The 24,358-nt window shown below is 30.1% G+C and overlaps 2 protein-coding genes across 5 annotated transcripts in view; both read left to right on the forward strand.

Moving 5' to 3' along the window:
* Positions 1-11,586, forward strand: part of LOC102669442 (uncharacterized) — a 117,222-nt gene extending 105,636 nt beyond the window's left edge. For all 4 annotated transcript variants that reach the window (XM_041012120.1, XM_026126716.2, XM_041012121.1 and 1 more), the window contains 7 exons: positions 3,738-4,463; positions 4,578-5,411; positions 6,787-7,536; positions 8,017-8,088; positions 8,222-9,013; positions 10,391-10,468; positions 11,212-11,586. In XM_041012120.1, coding sequence (XP_040868054.1) covers positions 3,738-4,463; positions 4,578-5,411; positions 6,787-7,536; positions 8,017-8,088; positions 8,222-8,992 — 3,153 coding nt within the window. In that variant the 3' untranslated portion in view covers positions 8,993-9,013; positions 10,391-10,468; positions 11,212-11,586. The remainder of the gene's footprint in view (positions 1-3,737; positions 4,464-4,577; positions 5,412-6,786; positions 7,537-8,016; positions 8,089-8,221; positions 9,014-10,390; positions 10,469-11,211) is intronic.
* A 2,843-nt stretch (positions 11,587-14,429) lies between these two features.
* Positions 14,430-18,828, forward strand: LOC100788599 (F-box protein At4g00755). The gene is made up of 6 exons (XM_003552313.5): positions 14,430-14,637; positions 15,543-15,741; positions 15,872-16,291; positions 16,383-16,522; positions 17,579-17,697; positions 18,377-18,828. The coding sequence occupies exons 2-6, from the start codon at positions 15,612-15,614 to the stop codon at positions 18,660-18,662; spliced, it is 1,095 nt and encodes a 364-aa protein (XP_003552361.1). The 5' UTR covers positions 14,430-14,637; positions 15,543-15,611; the 3' UTR covers positions 18,663-18,828.
* Positions 18,829-24,358: the final 5,530 nt, after the last annotated feature.

Here is a 24,358-nt window from a genome sequence, read left to right on the forward strand (position 1 = left end):
CATAAAATTTGAGTATTTATTTAGGATTAAAAACATAGTTTAGCCAAAATTTTAAAATAGAATTTTTTATTTTTTATTTTTTGAAATTGCTTTGAATTTATAATAGGGATGTACCTGATTACTCTATTATATAAAATAATAGTCTTTTGGGAAATATTTAATTAATATAAATTTTGACAAAAATACCATTTGTATGCCAACCACTCCTGTCATAAATAATCCTACTACCCATCCAACTTATTTTTACGATTAACGCAAGTATTAATTTATTCTCTTAGTTATATACTGGAGTATTGTTGGAAAGTAGCTTTAAAAGGTAAAGGACTATTGTTTTGAAATATTAATAATACTTATTAATTAAAAAATTATATTTTAAATTCTTTAACGGGTACCCTTAGGGCATTAATTAGCATTGGCCATAAATTTAATTTGGAAGCCACAAATTGATTCTAGAGTAGTATTTCTCTTATCTAGTATTTTAAGATAAATGCTAGCCAAGGTATTGAATAAAGAAGTAAAGAAAGAAAAAGTTTTATTGGAATGAAAAAAATACACTTTCCTATGATTTTAAAATGTGTTTTGATATGATTTCCAACAAAACATTTTTCAAATATTCTAAGCTAACCATACCTTTATTTTAAAATATACACTTTACTCCCTTAAGTTACACTTTAGGTAAATGTAGACAATTTTTAATAACTATGAACAAATATGAGTTAATGTGCTTCCCAATCATGTATTATCTTTTTTTATAACTTTTAATGTCGTCACCAACTAATTTTAAAAATCTTATATATTGTTGATGATAGTTTTTTTATAAAGTAGAATGAAGATTTAAATATCTATATTATCAACAATGGATTAGGTCTAATAAAAAGGGTTAATCTTTTACAATGTAATAAATTAATTATATTTGTTTCAAATTACGGCTAAAATATGTCCACATTTGCTATCTAACTTGGTTTTAAATAGGATTGTCTCTAAATTAAAAACCAAAAAATATATTTTTAATTTTTTTAAAATTTCATCTTCTAATTAAAGTCACAAAATTCATATCATATGCTCGATATTTGTAAATTATTGTGAGGATCACTGCAAGAGAATTATTATTTAAAAAAAATAAAGTCATTTACATGATATAGACTCAAATATAATACTTATTTATCCTTCAAGGAAGGAGAATGCATATTTTAAAATAAGAGGGAAAGTAAATATAATTTAAGCTTCTCTAGAATTGAAGAAGGTAATTTACTCTAAAATATTTCTTACGGCATACATTACTCTAAAAATATATCATGATATCTTTGTTAGCTTTTACCAATACTTGTTCAATTTTTTACTAATAGGTTGTGTGTCATAAATTAATATCTCAAAAGTTTATTTGTTATGGATTAAGACATACATGTGGTTTTATATTACATCTCTAACTTGCCTTTGCATCCCTTTGATTAATTGGTTTGAAACGTGGATAATACAATCCATCTACGACCTTTAGACTCTAATACGGACAATATATATCATGAACCAATAATTAATGTCACAAGATTAAGATGTTACGTAAAGGCACATGAATGATTTTAATTAATAATATATCTCGTATATTAAATTTCAAGTACATTTTCATTATTACAATGGCTATTGCGAGAAAAACATATCCACAATTTTCTTATTATAGGTTCCATTTTTTACTTATTACATAGGCTAAAAGCAAGAAATATAAATGCTCTCTTTTTGTTTTCGTTTAATCTAATAGAAATTTAGTTTCTTCCTCCAATATTGTAGCTGCCTTCTCTCTTTTGTTTCACAATTCTGTTATTATAAACCCTCCACTTAGTTTATATCCATTCAGAGCAAAGCTACCTTTACCGCTTTGTATACTCCAATACTTTATTTTGTAGTGATTTATAGGATTAATCTAGTAGAAAATTAGTGTTCAAGTGTATAAAACAATAAATATAACTTTATCATAAATGAATGAATCTAACATGAGTGAAAGATTTATAATAAAATAGAGGATAAAATATGTTTTAGATTCCTGATAAATTAATAAATTTTGTATTTATTTTTTTATAACAATTTTATTTTTACTATAAAATAAAAATTTTATTTTTAAGTCTTGATACCATTTTTAGTCACTAATAGATTAGTGAACTTTTTGTTTGTATCTAATAATTTTTTTCATGCACGTACATGCCAATAATAAAACAACTCCAACTCAACCATTTTTTGTCGTCCTGAATTTTTTTTATAGGATATTTCAGTAAAGCATGAATGTATCTCAACCTTATTTATTTTTAGTTGTTTGACGCTTCATCTTGTTATAATTTTTTGATATGATATTATTAAGAGGGAAAAAAAAAAGACACCATAAAAAATGTCATTTTCTCAAGTTTTTCACTTTTATTCAATGTGCAACTTTACTTCACTTATACTCCTATGCATATATTAATAAAATAGACAAAAACCAAAATATAAAACATAAAGAAACACAAATCTTTTGTAAGAAATAAACTAGCTAGACCCCAACTTAGTGCCCGTACGAGAATGATTTTAGCTTTAAAATGTATCATAAAGCCTTGTAGTAGACCTTGCATTTTATTCTTTCAGTCGTTCCCTTGTATATTTTCAACGCTCATCCACCTTGAGTCAGCCATCAATCTTTCGAAGACAAAATCTAAAACTATTGATCCACTCAAACTAAGAGTAAGAAAATCCTTCAATAAAATTATATAATGGTAATCACCTTATAACATTACCTTATAAAACGTTTTGGGTGCACCTTTGTTGTGCGACGTAAAAACAATAGATCGAATTCTATGCTCTAATCACACTAATAGTATCACAATGTGTTTTTGGTTGGAACAAATTGTCAGGAGGTTGAGTGGTGTGGGAGGAGAGTGGTTTTCGAAATGTAGAAGTGTGTATTTTTTCGAAAAAGATTTAAATTGGGGAAGAAAGAGAAAATGAGAGTGTGTTTTATAAGGTAGTTTGAGATGGAGTGTCTTTTTTCTTTTTCCGAGAAGAAATAGAAGAGAGAGATGAGATAGTGTGTTTAATGGGTAGTTTCAGTATAAAAAATGAGAAAGAAAGTGGATTAATATAAAAGGGAGTGAAAATAGCAATTACCAACTTAACAAATCTTTTAGGCTTTTTTTTCTTCTTTTATTTCTATTCTTTAATTTTATTCTACCTTTTCATACTGATTGCGCATATTAGTCCAAAATATTAGTTGAATATCCATACCCTTATGTATTTTTCATGAGCTGAAAAAGCTCTTTTCTCCTGATCTTTTCAATTCATTATCATTTTATTTTTTTCATTCTTGAGCCATATGGGTCAAAACCTTTTAGCCACTATTTTATTCCTATTATGCTCTTTGTACATTTTAGACCATTGGAATCCATTCTAAAAATAATGAATAAAATTATGAATTATAATAATAATATTTTTGGGATTCTAACCAAAAATGGCATAAATAACTCCTCTAGCACAAATATTAAAACATGCTACATGTATAAACTGATTTCTATTAGACTGGTACAAAAACAATATATCAAAATAAAGCGCATAATTTAATTAGAAAACAAAAATGAGAATTTGAAATTAACAAGAGATAATAATAGATATCTCAATTAAGGAGGCACATGCATATATAGTTTTCTACAATCAAATGTAAATCCAAGAGGTACACATGAGACTTGTCAAGTATCTGACGTTGAGTTTCTATGGCTTTGAAGGTATTTTTTGAATATTCAAAGCATATGATCCTTGTCGATTACCTTGAGACAACGGGTGTTAGGCACGGCAAACCTGCTTTTCTGAAGAATTTCTTTGGCGGTTTAAAGAAATTAGAATTTGATGGGGAGATTAAGAGAGAGATCGTAATTCCATCTCATGTACTTCCTTACTTGAAGACCTTAGAAGAATTGAATGTACATAGCTCCGATGCTGTGCAGGTAATATTTGACATAGATGACAGTGATGCCAACACCAAGGGAATGGTCCTTCCATTGAAAAAGCTTACTCTAAAAGGCTTGTCAAATTTGAAATGTGTATGGAACAAAACCCTCCGAAGGATTCTCAGCTTTCCCAATTTGCAAGTAGTGTTTGTTACGAAATGTAGAAGCTTGGCAACATTGTTCCCTTTGTCCCTTGCCAAAAATCTTGTAAATCTTGAGACACTTACAGTATGGAGGTGTGACAAGTTGGTAGAAATTGTTGGAAAGGAAGATGCAATGGAACTTGGAAGAACTGAAATATTTGAATTCCCTTGTTTGTCGAAGTTGTATCTTTATAAGCTGTCACTGCTTAGTTGCTTTTATCCTGGAAAACACCATCTGGAATGCCCCGTATTAGAATGCCTGGATGTGTCCTATTGTCCTAAGTTGAAGCTATTCACATCAGAATTTCATAATAGTCACAGAGAAGCAGTTATAGAGCAACCTCTTTTCATGGTTGAAAAGGTGACAAATTAAAGCATTTTCACTTTAACCTTTTTTGTTTTCTTTTCATTATATATATTTTCCTTCTTCTGAGTTCTAACTGCCACCATGCATTTTCTTTTGAATAATTGAAAGGTTGATCCCAAACTGAAGGAATTGACACTCAATGAAGAAAACATTATCTTGTTGAGGGATGCACATTTGCCGCAAGACTTCCTTTGCAAATTAAATATTCTTGATCTGTCCTTTGATGATTATGAGAATAAGAAAGATACTTTGCCTTTTGATTTCCTTCACAAGGTACCCCGTGTAGAATGTCTTCGAGTGCAAAGATGCTATGGTCTCAAGGAGATATTTCCCTCTCAAAAGCTCCAAGTTCATCACGGAATACTTGCACGATTGAATGAATTATACTTATTTAAACTAAAAGAGTTGGAGTCGATAGGGTTGGAGCACCCATGGGTAAAGCCATACTCTGCAAAGCTTGAAACATTAGAAATTCGCAAATGCTCTCGGTTAGAGAAAGTAGTGTCTTGTGCAGTATCTTTCAGCAGTCTCAAAGAGTTGCAAGTGAGTGAGTGTGAAAGGATGGAGTATTTATTCACATCTTCAACTGCCAAAAGTTTGGTGCAACTTAAGATGCTATATATAGAAAAATGTGAATCAATAAAAGAAATAGTAAGAAAAGAAGATGAAAGCGATGCTTCTGAAGAGATGATATTTGGACGGCTCACAAAATTAAGGTTGGAGTCCTTAGGAAGGCTAGTAAGGTTTTATTCAGGGGATGGCACCTTGCAATTCTCATGTTTGGAAGAAGCCACCATAGCTGAATGCCCCAATATGAATACTTTCTCTGAAGGATTCGTAAATGCGCCAATGTTTGAGGGGATTAAAACTTCAAGGGAGGATTCTGATTTAACATTCCACCATGATCTCAACTCCACAATCAAGAAGTTGTTTCACCAACATGTAAGGAATTCATTATCCAAATTCAATTGCTATTTACTTATTATAAGTAAATTAGTATTCTAACACGTGCACTATATAATTAAAATAATATTTTTTTACATATAAAAATTATATTATAATTAAAATTTATATAAAAAATATTTTATACCTAAAAATTATATTTTAAATTTATGATAAATAGTCTATATTATAATATATTTTTATTATTGATTATTGATAATTTTAAAAAATATATTCAAATAAATTTAGAACTAAAGATTTGGTCAATTTCTTTTTGTTTGTCATTACTTTTAGTTTCTAGAAAGATTAAAAATAAGAAAAAAGTTAAGAAACTAAATTTAAAAAATTTAGAAATTAAAAACAAAAACATTAAAAAATTTAGGAGACTAAAAGGATAGTAAACTCTATATTTTAACATAACAAGAATGAAAATGTAATACTCATACATCTCAAAGAAAAAAGTGTGCTTTATTATACATTTTAGCATAAGAAACATAATGTACAACTAGCATCTCTTAAAGAAAGAAGAAATTTACTTTTTTTTTTTGTAAAAAAAAGTGTAATTTACTTTAAGATTGTTAAGTTAAATAAATTAAATTATATATTTGAATACAAGAGGGAAGGATAGTGTAATAGTCATATCTCTTAAAAGAAAGGCATATAAATTTACTCTTAAAAAAAAGAAATTCATTAAATATATATCTAAAAAACATGAAAATATTCAATACCTTTTTATTAATTTTTAATTGTGAGAATTATTTTATTTAGGGTATTGAAAGGATTGTTAAAACGTACAATTGAGCTTTAAACATCTCTATTATTGTTTTTGAAATTTCATATTCTATGATCACAAAATTGTTAATTATAGTGAGGATCGTTATGACAGAAAAAATAAAATCTTTCAAAAAGCTCATTTAGATTAAAATGGACTCAATTACAATAAATATTGTTCCTTTAAAAAAAGTAATATTTTCAAATAAGAAGAAAAGACAGTGTAAAATAGGCATGAGACACCTCTCATAATAGCCGAATATAAGTCAACCAAAAAATTTTAAGTTGTTAGGTGAAGACATATAAGTGATTTTGTATTAATCTATATACAACCAGAACATGTTGGCATACTATAAATGGGTGCTCAGAATGTTAAAATAAATTAATTCTACACTTCATTCTGTTCAACGACTTGCTTTCAATATTAATTTTTATTAAAATGGAAATATTGGTTTTGTGTAAAATGAAAAGAGAGTAGATTTTAACAACTTCATAGTTTATAATGCATATGCATTCATTTTATCACAATATGTAATGAGTGAAATTTTGTTTCAAATAAGAATATTACAAACCCTTTCAAAAAATAATTGTTTTGCACGTACAGGTGGAAAAGTCTGCATGCGATATAGAGCATTTGAAATTTGATGATCACCATCACCTAGAAGAGATATGGCTTGGTGCAGTTCCAATCCCAAGTAAAAATTGTTTCAACAGTTTGAAATCTTTAACTGTGGTGGAATTTGAATCTTTACCCAATGTGATTCCTTTTTATTTACTTCGATTTCTATGTAACTTGAAAGAGATCGAGGTAAGCAACTGTCACTCTGTTAAGGCAATATTTGATATGAAAGGTGCAGAGGCAGATATGAAGCCAGCATCTCAGATTTCTCTTCCTTTGAAGAAACTGATTCTAAATCAGTTGCCGAATCTGGAGCATATCTGGAATCCTAATCCTGATGAAATTCTCAGCCTTCAAGAAGTGTGCATTTCTAACTGTCAAAGCCTCAAAAGTTTGTTTCCAACATCAGTGGCCAATCATCTTGCTAAGCTTGATGTGAGATCTTGTGCAACATTGGAAGAAATTTTTTTAGAAAATGAAGCAGCCTTGAAGGGAGAAACTAAACCGTTCAATTTCCATTGTCTGACCTCATTAACATTATGGGAATTACCAGAGCTGAAGTATTTCTACAATGGAAAACACTCGCTAGAATGGCCAATGCTAACACAACTAGATGTATATCATTGTGACAAGTTGAAATTGTTTACAACTGAGCATCATAGTGGTGAAGTTGCAGATATAGAGTATCCACTTCGTGCTTCAATTGATCAGCAAGCCGTTTTCTCAGTTGAAAAGGTACCAAAAAGATTTCCTCTCTAGTTTTCATATTATGCTAGCATGTTTCAATATGCATAAATTATTAAAGAAATTCCTAGCCACAAACTTTTTGGCATCACAAGCTGGTCTTAAGTAATTCAGATTCACTTTCAATTAATGGGACGAGCATAAAAAAATACAAATAGTAAAATAATGTTAAAAAAATGCTTTAAGAGTGTATTGTTCATATTCTTCAAATAAAAAGAAAAAATGAGAACACAAAAAGAAGCTACTGAGCTTATTAAAGTAATCTCTCCTCATCATGCCAAAAAATGGAGTGTTTAAAACATAGAGTCAAATAGTGTATTTTGCTAACATTTTCATAATTAAGTGAAATTGAAAGTTTGAATTTAATCTAATATTTTCCTTTCTGAATACATTCAAAACTACCATTCATAGTTAATTGAGTTAGATCTCATTACGAATCCTATATTTTGTTTCGAACAAATAAATTCATAGGTTTTCCCAAACTTGGTGCAACTATCACTCAAAAAGGAAGATGCCATAGGAATTTTGCAAGGACAGTTTCAGGCAAGGACAATTTCTCAAATACTACTGCTTTCATAACTCCTATTTTGCGTCTTTTTTTTCTCTTATTTCTTTCTTAATGACCTTTTTCTTGTATTTTTCATTTTGTAACCTTTCCTTCTTCTGATTTTCTTAGGTCATGCCTAGCTTAGAGCATCAAGCAACCACTTGCGAAGACAATATGATTGGACAAGGACAATTTGTTGCAAATGCTGCACACCTCCTGCAAAATTTAAAAGTTCTCAAATTGATGTGCTACCATGAGGATGATGAGTCAAATATATTCTCCAGTGGATTACTTGAAGAGATATCCAGCATTGAAAATCTTGAAGTGTTTTGTAGTTCCTTCAATGAAATATTCTCCTCTCAGATACCTAGCACCAATTATACCAAAGTCCTTTCAAAGCTGAAAAAATTACATTTGAAGAGTCTCCAACAGCTGAATTCCATAGGATTAGAACACTCATGGGTAGAACCCTTACTTAAAACACTAGAAACATTGGAAGTGTTTTCTTGCCCTAACATGAAGAATTTGGTGCCGTCGACCGTGTCTTTTTCAAATCTTACCTCTTTGAATGTCGAAGAATGCCATGGATTGGTATATTTGTTCACATCCTCAACGGCCAAAAGTCTAGGTCAACTGAAGCACATGTCCATACGGGATTGCCAAGCAATACAGGAAATAGTGTCCAGAGAGGGAGATCATGAATCCAATGATGAAGAGATAACATTTGAGCAGCTTCGTGTTTTGTCTCTCGAATCTTTACCAAGCATAGTAGGAATTTACTCAGGGAAGTACAAGTTGAAATTCCCATCCTTGGATCAAGTGACTTTAATGGAATGCCCTCAAATGAAATATTCTTATGTACCTGATTTGCATCAATTCAAGCTTCTTGAGCAAATTTAATTGGAAGAGCAGAAGTTTTAGGTAGGTATTAACTAGCATAGTTAATACTCATGGTTAGAATACATATGCGCTTATTTGGCTAACCAACATATTCATATTTTACCATGTTTTTTGCTAAATTTCCATGCATATATATACACTCTGTATTTACCTTGCCCCTTAATCCTTGCCATCACATTGCATGTGTTTTTTGCCTAAGGCAATTTTTAAGAACATAAAGATTAATTGTGTGAGAAAAAAAGTTATGCACTAATCATGTAAAAAATTTTACACAATCATCCAATCATAACTCATCATGTATGAAAATTTGTTGACTATTAAAATAATCATCTTAATATAATTCAAGTAATGATTTATAATTAGATGACACTGTAAATTTATTTTACACTATTAATGCATAGACATTAAAGTCTTAGTTGTATTTGCATCAATTGAAGCCCCATTAGCAAATTTAATTGGAAAAGCTGAATTTCTAGGTAGGTATTAAACTATGTTAGTATTTTAGGGTAAAAGTAAAATGGTTGATTGTTGAATGGTTATTGGCGTGAGATTTAAGAAGGTTAGAAACTTTAGAGGACAAATAGTAGTAGTAGAAGGCTGTGTAGCTCTTATATATGGAGAAAGGTAGTGTTAGTATTGATTTCTGATTTCTCACGTACATTATTACATAAGTGCAGCATTGCCTATTTATAGGCTGACTTCCACCGCCTAAGAAATCATTTACAAATTTTTTAGACTATTCTAGAATTTTCATAATTCTAGAACTATCACTTACGGTTACAATCTCTAGATTTATCTACCACTTACATATATAATTTAGTACAGAGTCTTAGTTTCTAGGAATTTCATAGATGAACTTTCTAGACTAACTATTTCAACGATAATTTTCTCTAACATAGTTTTTCTTCCAGAAAATTCCTATTGTGATAATTCTAGAAATTTGATGCATATTCAACAAAGCAGATAAGTTAATACTCATGGTAAGGGAATACATATGCAATTATTTGGCTAACCAGCATCTTCATCTTTTACCTTGCTTTTACTAAATTTCCATGCGTATATATTATGCTTTTCTTCCTCCTTGTCATCATTAATGCACATGTTGTGCACTATCTGAGGCAAGTTATATAAGAACATAAAGATCAGTGTTCTATTCTGATACACTTCAATAGTTTACTTTTGGAAATTGTTTCTTGTTTAACGTTTTTAACACACTCTTTTACTAATTTAGTACTTTAAAGATACATAATAATTAATTCCAATTGCTTCCCAACTAAAGAAATTTATGGGGATAGCAGTTTACATTTCTCTGAATGCAGATTCAATCGATCTATAGTCCACCTGAATGTTTTATATATAGTTTTTTTTAATCAACTCACATCTTTTTTATTTGTTCAGGGAATCCATCATGCAGTACTCATTATACAGTCACAATGACAGTAGTGGGTGAACGTTGGGAATTCTTCTTCCCGTATGGTAAGTTACAGGATTCTTGCATACCATGTATACTGAAATCTTCACTTCCCTTCCAGGGTATAAATATTGATCGTGAATGATATTTTTGCCGCCTAATTTCCCTTTTTTCATTTATAGAAAACACTAGAAATTGAAAATAAAACTGATGATTAAGTAGAACAAAATAAAAACCATAAGTTACATCCAATAATTCAGAAAATAAAATCATTAAATTGATTCAGATTTAAAAAATTATTTTTATAAAAAACTCACAAATTAAAACACCATGTTTAATTTTACCCAAAATTGAAAATTTTCAAATGTTCGTCCTCTTTAAAACCTTCACTTCACATCTAAATTATCATCCACATTTTTCACTTAGATACCCTTTTAAATTTACTTTTATAATAACTAGTTTAAAAGTTTGTTAAATGTCAAGTGTATGAAAATTAAACTCATTTAAAGGTTTACAGAAAGAATGTAAATGAGTGTACTAATTAATGTTTTATTGGGAGATGTTACTGGATGCAGAAACTATGCAGAAAAAGAGAATTGATATTGCAAGAATTCATTGTATGTTGTTATGATGTTTTTGTTTGGTATCTGCAGTATCGGCATCCATATAATATCTCTTGCGTAAATATTATTATAATAATTTAAAAATGCTTATTATATTTATAGAAATGATTAGCTTGTTTTGTAAGCTCATCTTTGCATGTTTGTGTTTAACTGCTATGATCATGGCATTATATTCATGGGAGTAGATGTTGATGCATCATGGGACGGAATCTTCCACCTTAGGCTTTGTTGGGAGAAGGACTACTCTGATGGATCATGCTGCTACTCTTCTCTTTCATCTCATCCCAGTGGTATTGTCGTAGTAATTAATAGTTATGGCCAGCCTGGGAAGTGGTTTATGTTGTTAGCCCCACTCCTTGTTTTGGATGTTTACATGGATTTTTATGTATTTATTTTGGGCAGGCACATATATTTTATTTTCTAGTTTTCGTTCTTATGTTTAGAGTTTGAATCATGTTGGTTTTATATTGGTCATGAAACTTATGGCATACATGTAGACTTACTTTATGTACGTTTGAGGTTTATTTGCAGATTTGTATGCAGTAGCTTCCTTATGCGTAGGTAGTGTTCATATTTAATTTATACAGAAGCAAAAAAACTACCCAACTTTTTATTAAATAAATTAGTTCAAAGATTGTCCTTAAAATTAAACCATTCCATTTTGAAAATAGTTGTTGACGTGTTGCAATAGTCATCGGGTTGTTAACTTAGGTTATTATATACTAAACTACATGATTAGATCGAAGGGAGGATTTTATTAAAAATAATAAATTATATTTTTAAATTTTTAAGAGAGATTAATCATCAGGATACACAACACATTTATAACATGATCACCCAAAAAGTATGCAGACTTCATAAAAGTTTTTTCAATATTCTCTTTCTCAGAGTCACAATTTTATGTCTTAAAATATATTTGTGAGGGTGGTTAATTAGCTTTGTTTAGGTGATCTTCATCTAACTATGATTGTTAACCGGAAAATGATCAAGTGTGAGAAAACTGACTACTAATCACGCTTCATAATTAATTAATTATCTGCATAAAAGGATAGTGTTCCCTGAAAATCATTTTTTTTTAGTAAAAACTTCTAAGTATGGAAGTTTGCATGTTTTTCGACAAAGTCAATTTTCATTAATAGAAAAGGTTATCCTCTAGAAAGAAATCTGTTAAAAATTATAAAGGATCCTTTTAATGTATTAATCTTATCCAAATATATTTTCGATTGAATTTTATCGAATACAAAAGATAGAAAGTTTTGCTAAGTGTTTCCAGAAAGAACATTTCAACAAAAATTTAGATTTAATAAACACAGTACTTGATGTTATTGAAAATTTAGATTTAATTTAATATGTTAAATATGATATTTATTATGTATGTAATATATTTTTTTTAAGCTACATATAACATATTTAATAAGTTTATAAATGTAGCATATGTTCTAAAACATTTAAAAATGATTATTTTAGAATAGAAAAATAAAATTATATATATATATATATATATATATAGAGAGAGAGAGAGAGAGAGAGAGAAGAGAGAGAGAGATAATATTTCTTCTACTCTTTAATAAATATATTACTTATAAGAAATGCAATATTTATCCATATTGCTTAATTTTACTATAAAATATATTTAATAAAAATAGTACTTAAGAAATTATAATTACAAGAATTAATTCATTTAAAACATATATTTTGTATAATAAAAATTTAAAGGGTAAATGTATTATATTAATGAATGTAATATTTATCCATATATACTGTTTATTTTGATTATATATTATACTTAACAAAAAATAATACTTAAAAAAGTATAATTAAAAAAATTAATTCAATTTAAACATATATATTTAGGCATGGCAACGGGGCCCGAACCCGTGGAGCCCGCCCCGATTTTGACGGAAAAAATCTGAGTTGATCGGGGTCGTGGTCGGGTTTTCCCTTCAGGTTCGGGTCGAGAATGAGATTCTCAATACCCGCCCCGAACTCGTCCCCAAACCCGCTAATAATTAATATATATAACACATTGAAATATGAAACTATTAGATTGAATTTTATGTTAATGTTGGATTGAATTTTATGTTTTATTTAAAATTATATTTTTTATTTTATGAAAAATTATATTTTTTGATAAAATTTTATAAAAATGTCGGGGGCAGGAAGGAACGGGAAAAACCCGACTCGGCCGGGTGTAAATATACACCTCCATCAATTTCGGGGGCGGGGGTGGGGAGGGAAATGGAGAATCGGGGGCGGGGGTGGGGTAAACAAAACTCAGCCCGACCCGCCCCGTTACTATGCCTAAATATACTGGGTATAATAAAAACTTATTAAATGTACTATACTTAATAGATACAACATTTAAATATTTAATATTATTTAATTTTAATATATATATATATATATGCTACATATTTAATAAATATAATATTTAATATTGATACAAAGCCAATTTTATTCCTAAATATATTAATTTTTATTTTTATTAAATATAATCTACAATAGCTTAATAAGTATGATTAAGTATTATTATTAATTAAATATAATAACATATTATATGTTTGTTAAACATACGTCATTTAATTTCACGCGCACTAGAAATATGAGCTAACACTTTGACAGACATACTGCCTTTTATTTATTTGTTGAAATTTTGTTGTAAATTATGAGTCTCATATCTTGACTTCTTTTAATTATTTATAATTTTAAAAAAAATTAATCAATAATAAAGTGTATGTTAAAAAAAAACTTGTTCCTAATACTCTCGTATATATTTATTATGCGTGTCCCTTCTTTTTTATTTACTTCCATTTTTAATCTCTAAAAAAATTATATAATTTTAGTCCTCAAAATTTGTTTCCTTCCATTTTTGGTCTCTGTTATAAAATCATTGCGGGTCTAAAGTGGAACAATTTTTTTAAGGAGTAAATATCAAATAATTAAAAAACTAAAACCAATAAAAAGTTACAAGGAATTAAAATTGATAATACATAAAAGACCAAAAGTTAGCAGGTCTTATGATTTTTAAAATAGTTATTATAAAAGATTATAAATTTATCAGAAATCCCTTTTAAAAAAATTATTAGTTTGAGATTTAATAACAACCTAAAATTATTAAATATTAATTTTTCATTAGATTTACTAAAGGTTTCATTTTACCCCAACCCCACCGTTAGGGGACTAGAAGGAACGATCATTATTAAAGGTTTGATTCATTTTTTTGTTTTTTTTATAATTGATTCGTGTTATCAAATCATATACATTATATATATTTTTTATAATAATAACTATACTACAAATTATTCCTCTAAAAATAACTGCATTACAAATTATACTATCAAACAGTGAAATGTTAGCAACACTTGGTATTATTACGCATGTTCCTAACATTTCTCTTCATGTAATTTAGGTCTAGATTGTTTTTTTTTTTACAAAAATAAACGAGACGATTTTGGAATTTTTTTTAAAGAAAAAAAATTGAGCAATTATACGCCATTTCTCCCTTCGTACCAACAAGGTTTCCATTCTCTCTCTATCTGTTCAATCTTCTCTCCCTTCTACTTCTAGGGTTTAGCTTCTGCATCGGACATGTCTTCTTCAACTCATCACAGGTGAAGTTTTTTTTTTTCTTTCTTTATTCACTTTTCCTTCACCACACACACACTTTTGCCCTCTACCCTCAATTTTCCTTGTTTCTACAGAAATTTCTCCGTCTTAATTTCCTTTCTCTTTGTCTATTCATTTTTGTTTTTCGAAATTTCCCCCTTTTAGTGTTGATTTCGAGCGATTTTACCCCCAAAATGCTTGAATTACCCATTACTCAATTGATTTTCATGTTTTTTCTTTATAAAAAAAAAAGTAGTTTTGATTTTATGCTGGGTTGATAACGGTTTTCACCCCTCACCGTTGCAATCTATTCAACCATTTTCTTATTGTGTCATTTTATTTGATTAACGGTTTTCACCCCCTGGATTTTTCAATCTCTGTATCATCCCCATTAATATTACTAGTTGAAAACAGGCACACCGTGCCTTTTGGCTTTTTAGTTTGATGTAGTTGTAATAACTGTCGTATTGAAAAGCTATTAGACAGTAACTACTTGTATTGTGAGTGGCTTTTAAAAGTAGTTGAAGGGTAAATTAGGAATAGTAAATGTGTACACCCAATGAGATAATTGCCTTTATTAATAGTGATAGATTATAGATAATAATTGTCATGTTGAAAAGCTATTATACAGTAACTACTTGTGATTGTGAGCGGTTTTTAAAAGTAGTTGAAGGATAAATTAGGAATTGTAAATGTGTGCATCAAATGTGGTATTTCCTTTATTAATAGTTATAGATTATGCTACAAGTCTTAGGAAATAAAGTGGGGTATTAATTTCCCAATTTTTGAGATATGGATGTATTTATTTCAAATTTGGTAGCAAGCGTTCAATGAAAACGAACGAATTTGATCCAAAAAAAGTTGGTATAAGACTATACTTTTTGTTTTAAGTATATGGATTTTTCTGCAGTTGACTTTACGAGCGAATTCAATCAGGCTTGAGAAGGTATCCTGATGTTTTTTGTTCACCATCATATCCATGATGGAATACTGTAAAGATGTCCTCAGCTATCTTGATTCTGATACATCTATTAAGATACTCATGTCTCTGGATGATCTGGCTGACCTTGTTCGGGCCACCTGTGTCTCGCGCTCTTGGAGAGACATTGGTGAGTAATAATAGTTCAAACTATGCATTTGTTTCTCAGCCGATGCCTCAGTTTCATGAAAATTCAATTCTAGTTTCTTGTTGCCTTGCATTTTACGTTAAGTTTGATCAACACTGTTTTGGTCTTGCAGTGATTGCAAATGGTCTTTGCAAGCAGCTGTGCTTGAGAATGTTTCCTCAGTTATCTAGAGTTGCTTTTGTTGTTGAACTGAATCAAAATGGAGCGAAGGAACATGCAGAGGTTGGATCTAGCTATTCTATGGAATGGCTATCTCTACTGAGAGAACATAGAGTCTTTGCTTATTTAGGTAGAGCTCTCATGTCATCTGTTGCAATGAATTGCATTGCTAAGACAGTTGGTGCTTCTAGCACTGATAACTTTCCTCAGGAGAGCATTGATAATACTCTAGAGCCAAGAGATCACATTAATGGTAGATATTACTACTGGTCAAGTAATGGACAAAGTAATCCCAATGTGCCTGAGACATTAACATACGAGTTGGTCTCTCCAATTTGTGTTATTACAGAAATCAATATCCAGCCTTTTCAAGGTACTCTTTGAAATCTTCACAAACTATGTGCATGGCCCATCTATTTTATATTTCTATTCCTTTTTGCTAACAATGTTAATGCCTTGTCCAGCTGATTTTCAGATAGGGTCACCAATATATTCAGCAAAATCTGTTCGGTTTAAAATGGGTCATCCTAAAGCCTCTTTAGATGCCACCGATGATGAAATGTTTGTATGGACCTATACTTCCCCTGAGTTTCCAATGTCTAAGGTATTTAACATATCAGGTTTGTCTACTGGTTTTCCATTGCATAATTTCTGCCTTATTGATTTCTTGATGCCTGATATGAAAAACGAGATGTGGTTTGCTATTAAAGGATGCCTCATTTGAGAATATAATTATACTTTTACATGCAATTGTTTGTAGATGTGTATTTTTCTGTTGTTAAGTAGTGTTAGTTGCTCAATTATGATGGAATTTAGGCCATTTTAGTCATCTGTAACCTTCCAAATAAAATAATAAATTCTCCACATATCATCTAGTTGAATATTCATCCTCTACTAATCATTTCTTTTAGCCATCATATAATAATCATAGTTATCCATCCTGGACTGGCGTGGAGCAGTCAATCCTGAAACAGCTATAATCGGATAGCTGATAGCAGCATGATGGCTATGTTGATGGCCCGTGCCAACTTTTAATGCTGAGATAAAAATCCAATTTTTATTGGAGAACAATACCGAAAGCACCTATGGTATTGCACCTAAGCTTTGTCATAATAATATTCATTCAGCCTAATATGGTCACTAATAACTTTTATAATATTTTCTCTACAAAATTAACTGATATGTACCACTTTAAAACTAGCCATATAAACAAATTGGCTCTTCACAAGGAAGAAAAATAAAAAGTGAAAGAGTGCATGTTTAAGAAGGAATATTTAGTAAGATCTGTTGTCCCTTTAGGTATTTGACAATGTTCATAATGTGTTATTTATGTGATGTGATGGGGAGGGAGTGAATTATATTAAGCTTATTTTTTGTTGGATCCTTAGGCACTTCCATGAGATTGATTCTTGGTCTACATTTTTCAATGTAAATATTGTAAGTAAGTTCAAAAGTTAAAATTGTTGGATTATGGGAACAACTATTCAAAATAGAATAGCCTAGCTTGATGTTGCTGAGGAAAATAAAATAAAAGCTGCTTGATAGTAATTATTAGTGCCAATATTTTAATGATCCTGTTTGTGTAACCCTCTGCACCTTCATTTATAACTCCAACAACTGCTTTACATAATAATTTCTGAGTAAAATTCCTAATGAACAGGAAAATCGGCTACAGAAATTCAAGCTTCCAGAACCTGTGCTTTGTATTGGGGGCTTCTTGCAGATTGAGCTTTTGGGAAGGATACAAAGACAAGAAATGGATGGTTTATTATACATTTGGTATGTTCTATCTCTCCATTTGGTTGGTATTTGTCAAACTGGTTTAGCAGATCATTAAGTCTTGAGTATTGGCCTGAAGTGTTTACGATAATGCTGTTTGAATGAATTTGCACAAGTTTCCTCTTTCTTTTAAAGTTGACAAATGAGAGTAAGGGCCTGTTTACTTCTGTTTATGTTTTTGTTTTCACTTTTTGTTACAAAATTGCCACCTTGTTTTTACTTTGTTTTCTATTTTCAAATATATGTATAGGAAACATAGAAAACCAAAAAAGTTAAAAAGCTGTTTTCACAGTTTCCTGTACAAATATTTGAAACCAAGAAACAAATTGAAAACAGGGAATGATAACAGAGAACGTTTTCTCAAAGTAAATGTGCCCTAAACTTCTAGGTCCCTTGGGGTTTTATATGTATTGGCTTTGGGGATATAATCAAGTCCGGTTTGTAACAGGATTGCCTCACTTAGACTTGCACTTGCATTGGGTGGTTTTTTGTTTCTGACTTTCTTTTAATATGCTGGACACGATTGCTATTTTACCCTTCCTCTGTTCCATTTAGTATGAGCTTATACAAAGACATGGTTGTTATGCTGCCACTTTCATTTGGAAAAGTATCCCTAAATATTGCATAGGTCTATTGCTGATGGTTGTGCTAAGTTCCTAACTAGAAATTGTGATTGCAGTGTTTCTCATGTTCAAGTTCTGGGAGGTTCATTGTCACCTCCATTCAATGTGGATATTCTGCAGCCCTCTGGAATGTTTGTGTTGAAGAGGGACCAGCTGGCTGACCATCAACCTGTAGTGACATCTGGAAATGAATCTCAAGAAATTTCGGCCGAGCAAAGAGAAGTGAGAGATTTCCAGCATATTGTGACTATATTGAGTGGACAAGCATTAGGAATAGTAGAAGATGAGTGGGATGAGGAAGAATTTGATGTTGATGATTTTGATCCAGAATATGCCCTCTGATCTTTGCTGGTATAAAGTAAATTTGTAAAATCCTCTCCCAAATAAAGAGAAGGGAAAAAAAAATAGAATCTCCCCAGTTGAGGAATGATTGCATTCAAACCAGTTTTCCTGTTTTCTGTGTAATGGTTACCCTTAAAAAAATTCTGGTCTTTCTGTGCTTTGGCTACTGATTTGATTCCTGTATTTGCATCTCTTGTAGATATGGTCTTGGGTGTTGGACAAGTAGTACACCTTTTTTCGGTGGTTTAACATCTGATGCTTGAAAACTTAAGATTTCTCTCAAGTCACTTCCTTATATCATCCACCTAATTTTGCGTTAACTATAGTTAGACGAACCAAATTTTGTGCTGGTATTTTTAGTCAATTTTTTAGCGTCTACTGCTACTTATCTGGCTTCTTTTTCATTTCCTTAAAATTTCTTTTATTAAATAGTGGATGCAAATTGGTTTGTTGAATAATGGTTTATTTACCAAAAATTGAGAATGGTTTATTAAATAATGGAGTCAAATGCTGTTAAAAAAAATGAGTCAAATGCTTTATTTAGTGAATAAATGATAATTGATTTTATGTTTAACATTTAGTATTTGCTTGTGCATTGGAGGGATTGTCTTATGTAAAATAAAATAAAAAATCATTAATAAACATTTCAGTATAAAGGAGAGATTGTTTTGTTAAAACACATTTCATTAAGAAAATGTTGAGCAAAGGTTAATGAAAATGATGTTTTATAATAAAATGAAATAAAATGAGTAAATTTCAACAATGAAATTATGTTTTTTTATAAAAAAAAATCCTGAAAATTAAATAAATACAATACAAACAAAGATTTATGAATTAACTGTTATAAGATTGTCTCAGTTTAATTAGAGATATCGAGTTTGAGTCATAGATGTATCATTGTTTTAAAAAAATTTGTCGTCCAGGATGGTTTTACTTTATTTGAATAAGATTGTTTCTAATGATTTTGAGAAGAAAAATATTGAAGAGAAAAATGTACCTACTTTAATTGATTAATATAAAAATGGTACCCGTATAACATAATCAAGTTAAGCAAAAGCTTATAGCACGAAGGGCTATGTTCAAACACTAGCACAGAATATAACTGGTTTTTGAGTCTGATGGATTGACAGACGACTGGTTTTATCCTTTTTTTACTAGTATCCTCGGCAAGAAAACTCAGCTGTTGGGTACTCGGGAAAAGGTTCAGTTGAAGGAAAAAGAAAAATAGAATCAGTTTGAAATATTGTGGAGAATTTACTTTTTAGAGTAATTTTTTCCGCATCCAACAATAAGTTCTCAAAGTTTTTTTTAAAAGATATATCTGCGGGTTAAATCTTACTTTTGATTTTTTATATTTAAATATTTTTTGTTTTTGTTTTGATGTATGAGTTTTAAAATCTTCATTTTGGTCTTTAATATTTTTAAATACTTTATTTTGGTCATTTTTTACTAACAAGTTAAATATGTTAAAAGAAAAATATAATATATTTGTTAGCATTAATTGGGATGATGTGATATGCTAATGAAAATGATATAGTTTTAAATTGTTCGATTTTGATCTTTTGTATTTTTCAATGGTTTTATTTTGGAATTTTTAGTTTTTTAAAAGTCTTCATTCAGTTTTAATGGTTATATATGATGTGATTACCTGATTACCTGGTGAATGTAATTGAGGATATTTTATAAAAAAGTTATCACAAAAGTTTTATCTCACAAATGAGGGGATGGATAAATGCACCCTTCATTTAAAAAAAATTACAAATATTGGTTTTAAAATTTTATATTTTTCACTCACTTATTTTGTGTTTGAACCCCACTTAGGGGTGGAACTAGGCATTGGCCTACAAGGGCTATCCTTCATTCAAAATTCTTTGAATATTTACAAGTAAAAAGATAAATCTCCAATTAGTATTAATGGACACATTATTTCGCATCCTCTATCCAGACATATATATAAATAAGAAAAAAAATCATATAAAAAAGTGAAATTTAATTAAACCAATTTTATTCAAATTGCATAAACAAATTCATGTGGGTAAAAAAGTTACATTCGTTTCACTATTACCAAATAAAACTTATTAAAAACATATCCGGCTCAGAACAAGGTCGTCCAAGTTTACAAAAGAACTTAAGTTAAGCAGTAGAACAAAATAAAGTAAAAAAAAATGTTCAAAACATCATACAATTGAAATAAAAATTCAATCCCCAAATGTCATATACTATAAGAACATCGTGTCTTAGCGTCCTCTAGCATGAGATTCTTTAAAGTCATTCACCTAAACATATGCTCCCACGAACACAAGGTTTGAGATCATCATAAGATTCAAACACAAACAACACGAGGAGTGAGTTATCAAATTCCTAAACGAATAGAGATAAACAAAATCACATATATCTAATATAAGTATAATAAGTTCAACTCAGCACAATTTGCATCATTTTACGTAACATCATTTGTCCCAAAGATTTAATCACAAAATCACATTCAATACCTTCATATTAATCACATTTTTAAAACAACACATCTCAAGTAAAACACAATGTCTCACACTCTCATAATTCATTACTCACCATCACGTAACGAGTCACAATAGTCATTACACGGGCATTATACAACAGATACATTAAGACTCAATCCTATATGCAATGTGGTATCATGTCAGTAAAAAAATCTCACCGGGCGCCTAGGAGTACATGACAAGACAAACCACACACTAGTAATTCAAGTCACTCTCACAAGGTAAAATCATAGGAGAATTAGTCAGGATCATACTATTTTGCGAGAATATTCCAATCATGTGGGATCGACAAAGGCTTAAAGGAGCACTCAAACCAGGTGTATTTACCCCAAGACCTACACTCCAAAGAGTCCATTAAAGCTTCTTCCTCCTAATTCAGGTTTAACCCAGAAAATATTTTAGCATGCAAACTCTATCTATGAACTATACAAAACACACGACTTCTCAATTGTTCTCAAAATAATTTTACCTTGTCACGTCTCAAAGTAATTAAACTTGTCATGTTTTCACAAGGATTCTCATCACAATACTCATCGCACATTAACTCATCGCGTGTTAACTCATCACCCTTAAAGGATCTTACAATTGTGTAATTGTACGGTCCATAGCTCATAACTCAATGTACAAAACATCTCAATACACATGTATCTTACAATTCAACACATACTCAATTTATCACATACACTCAATCTTAATCACCATGTTATAATCTCAGAACAACATATTATCACACCTCATGAATCATATACACATCACACAGTATTAATATACATACATGACACAAACATAGACTTTACCTATGAACTATGCTACACACAGCTAATCAATTATTTTCAAGATCATTTTAACTCATCTGTAACACCCGTAACTTTAATAAGTAAATAAGAAAATAATAAATTAATAAATTAATACATAAATAAATAAGAAAAAATAAAATAAAAATTATTAGGTCATAAATTCCCACTATATAAGCCAAATGTTAACCTAGAGCAGCTTTTTGGAAAACACATTTTGTTCCTTTCTTCTTTTCTGACGCACAAGAACCCTAATAGAGCAATCAGAGGAGGAGCTCTAGAGAGCACCAGAGACGCCACCATTGCTAACAGATAACATTTAAGCGACTACCTCGAGGTAAGGGATGAGTTACTCACGCTTGGGGATTAGAATGAACATGTGTAGGGATCCCTAGAGGATCAATTTTTGGGTTATTTTGGGGTGTTTATGAATTTAATTATGTTTTCATGTTTAATCGCGGATTGAGTGTGTTTGATGAACCAATTGGTGTTCTGTTGCGAGTTTGTTGTAGAATTGATGTGTTCTGTTGCGAGTTTGTTGTAGGATTGATGTGTTTCTGTGTTAGGTGTGTACCTTAGGAATTATAATTCTTTATAATTAGCATAAAAATTGTGTGGTGGTGATTTTGTTTATACCAGATATGTTGGCCTTTCAATCTTGTTCCTGTGCTAATGTATATTGTGTCCAAATAATTATTTTTACACCGCAGTGTATACGTGTACATATATATTGATACTGTTTTTTTTACAAACTGTATATTTTATTTCACGTGGGTGATTTCTTGTCATGAAATTCATAGGTGTAGGGATTGTTGGATAATTGAATTGACTTAAATCATTTAAAGAAATTAACTAAAGTTGTATTCACATTATAATTAGGCATTTTCTTGATGTTGGCAACTTAGTTGAAATATATTTAAAATATAGGTATACATGTTGTTCATAGAAATCAATATGAGTATATATTTTATTGTTATATATAATTTGTATTTACTTAATAATATATTTGATATTATTGTGATTACTTTATATTAATATATAATTAATACTTTTTATATGTTATATATAATATGTACGTTTACGTTTACGTTAATATATATTTTGTTATACATTTTGAATATAATATACTTATATATATATTTTACGTGTATTTTATAGTTACTTGTTTATAAGCCTTGAAGTTAAATATTGTATGTTATTATTATTATGATACATTGTTATCTAATTGTTGAGTATATTTTGTAATTAGTTAGAGTGTGAAATGTTAAACTGTAGACATGAAACATGGTTGTGAATGAGTGTGTGATTGATATTTGTAGTGATATTACTTGTCATGTGAGTTATGAGTTATACAGTAACCCGACCAGTGTGTACCTTGAGAGAACTTTTATGCGCAGTGTTAAAGAAAATTGTAGGATTCCTAGTTAGGATCCTGAAGGGTTAAACTATAGCGCAATTTGTTAAATATGTTTGAAATATAAGAGTAAGGTCGTGGGTATGATATAACTCATAAACAGTGTCTGCGTGCAAATAAAAAAAAATATTTTAGGGGTTGGACCTGAATCAGGAAGGTGAGGCCCAAACGGATTCTTCGGAGTCTAGGCCTTGGGGGTAAAGATACTCGGTTTGAGTGCTCCTTTAAGCCCATGTTGATCCCATGTGGTTGGGGCATTCTCGCAAAACAGAGTAACCCTGACTGGTCACCTTATGATGTTACTTAGTGAGAGTGACCGAGTATACCCATTGTGTGGTGTGCTTTGTCATGTACTCCTAAGCGCCCCAGTGTTGTTTTTCACTGACATGGTACCACATTGCATATAGGCTCAAGTCTTAGTATAATTGTTGCATAACGCTTGTGTTTGAATTTCATTGAGTTAACAATTGTGGTTGATGTTATTTTATGGAGTGTGTAAACTTGAATGGGTGTGAATAATGTGTGCGATTTTGTGCAGTAATGTTATTTATATAAATTCAGCTTTAAGTATTATATGTTTCACACGCTCTAATGTTTTATTATATACGAATGTGATAACTCACTCCCGGTGTGTGTTTGTGTTTGGGCTGATTGCCACTTTGTTTCAGGTGAGCCTTCATATGATGAGTCACATGCTAGAGATGGAGAGACTTAGTCTGTGATAGGGATTATGATTTACTGAATGATATAATTGTGTTATATTTTTCTACTTTAGTTTCTTTTTATTATTTATTTAGAGTGGACGGGCTTGTTTTGAGCCGGGATAATCTTATCTTTTATTTTAAAAAAAATAATATTCTATTATGTTTTCACTAAGTGGATGTGAACCTTTATCCTTTTGAATTGATTAAATTAAATGTGTTTAAAAAGAAAAAAAATTATTAATTAATTTTGCATGTTTTTTTTTCC

This window comes from Glycine max, chromosome 18 (genome assembly GCF_000004515.6).
Source record: "Glycine max cultivar Williams 82 chromosome 18, Glycine_max_v4.0, whole genome shotgun sequence".
Taxonomy (NCBI): Eukaryota; Viridiplantae; Streptophyta; class Magnoliopsida; order Fabales; family Fabaceae; genus Glycine; species Glycine max.

Excerpts from the sequence above, each read along its gene's own strand:
- LOC100788599 (XM_003552313.5), top strand. The coding sequence starts at position 15,612 with ATGATGGAATACTGTAAAGATGTCCTCAGCTATCTTGATTCTGATACA. Across the intron at positions 16,292-16,382 it reads CAATATCCAGCCTTTTCAAG|CTGATTTTCAGATAGGGTCA; the intron begins GTACTCTTTGAA and ends TGCCTTGTCCAG. Across the intron at positions 16,523-17,578 it reads CTGAGTTTCCAATGTCTAAG|GAAAATCGGCTACAGAAATT; the intron begins GTATTTAACATA and ends CCTAATGAACAG.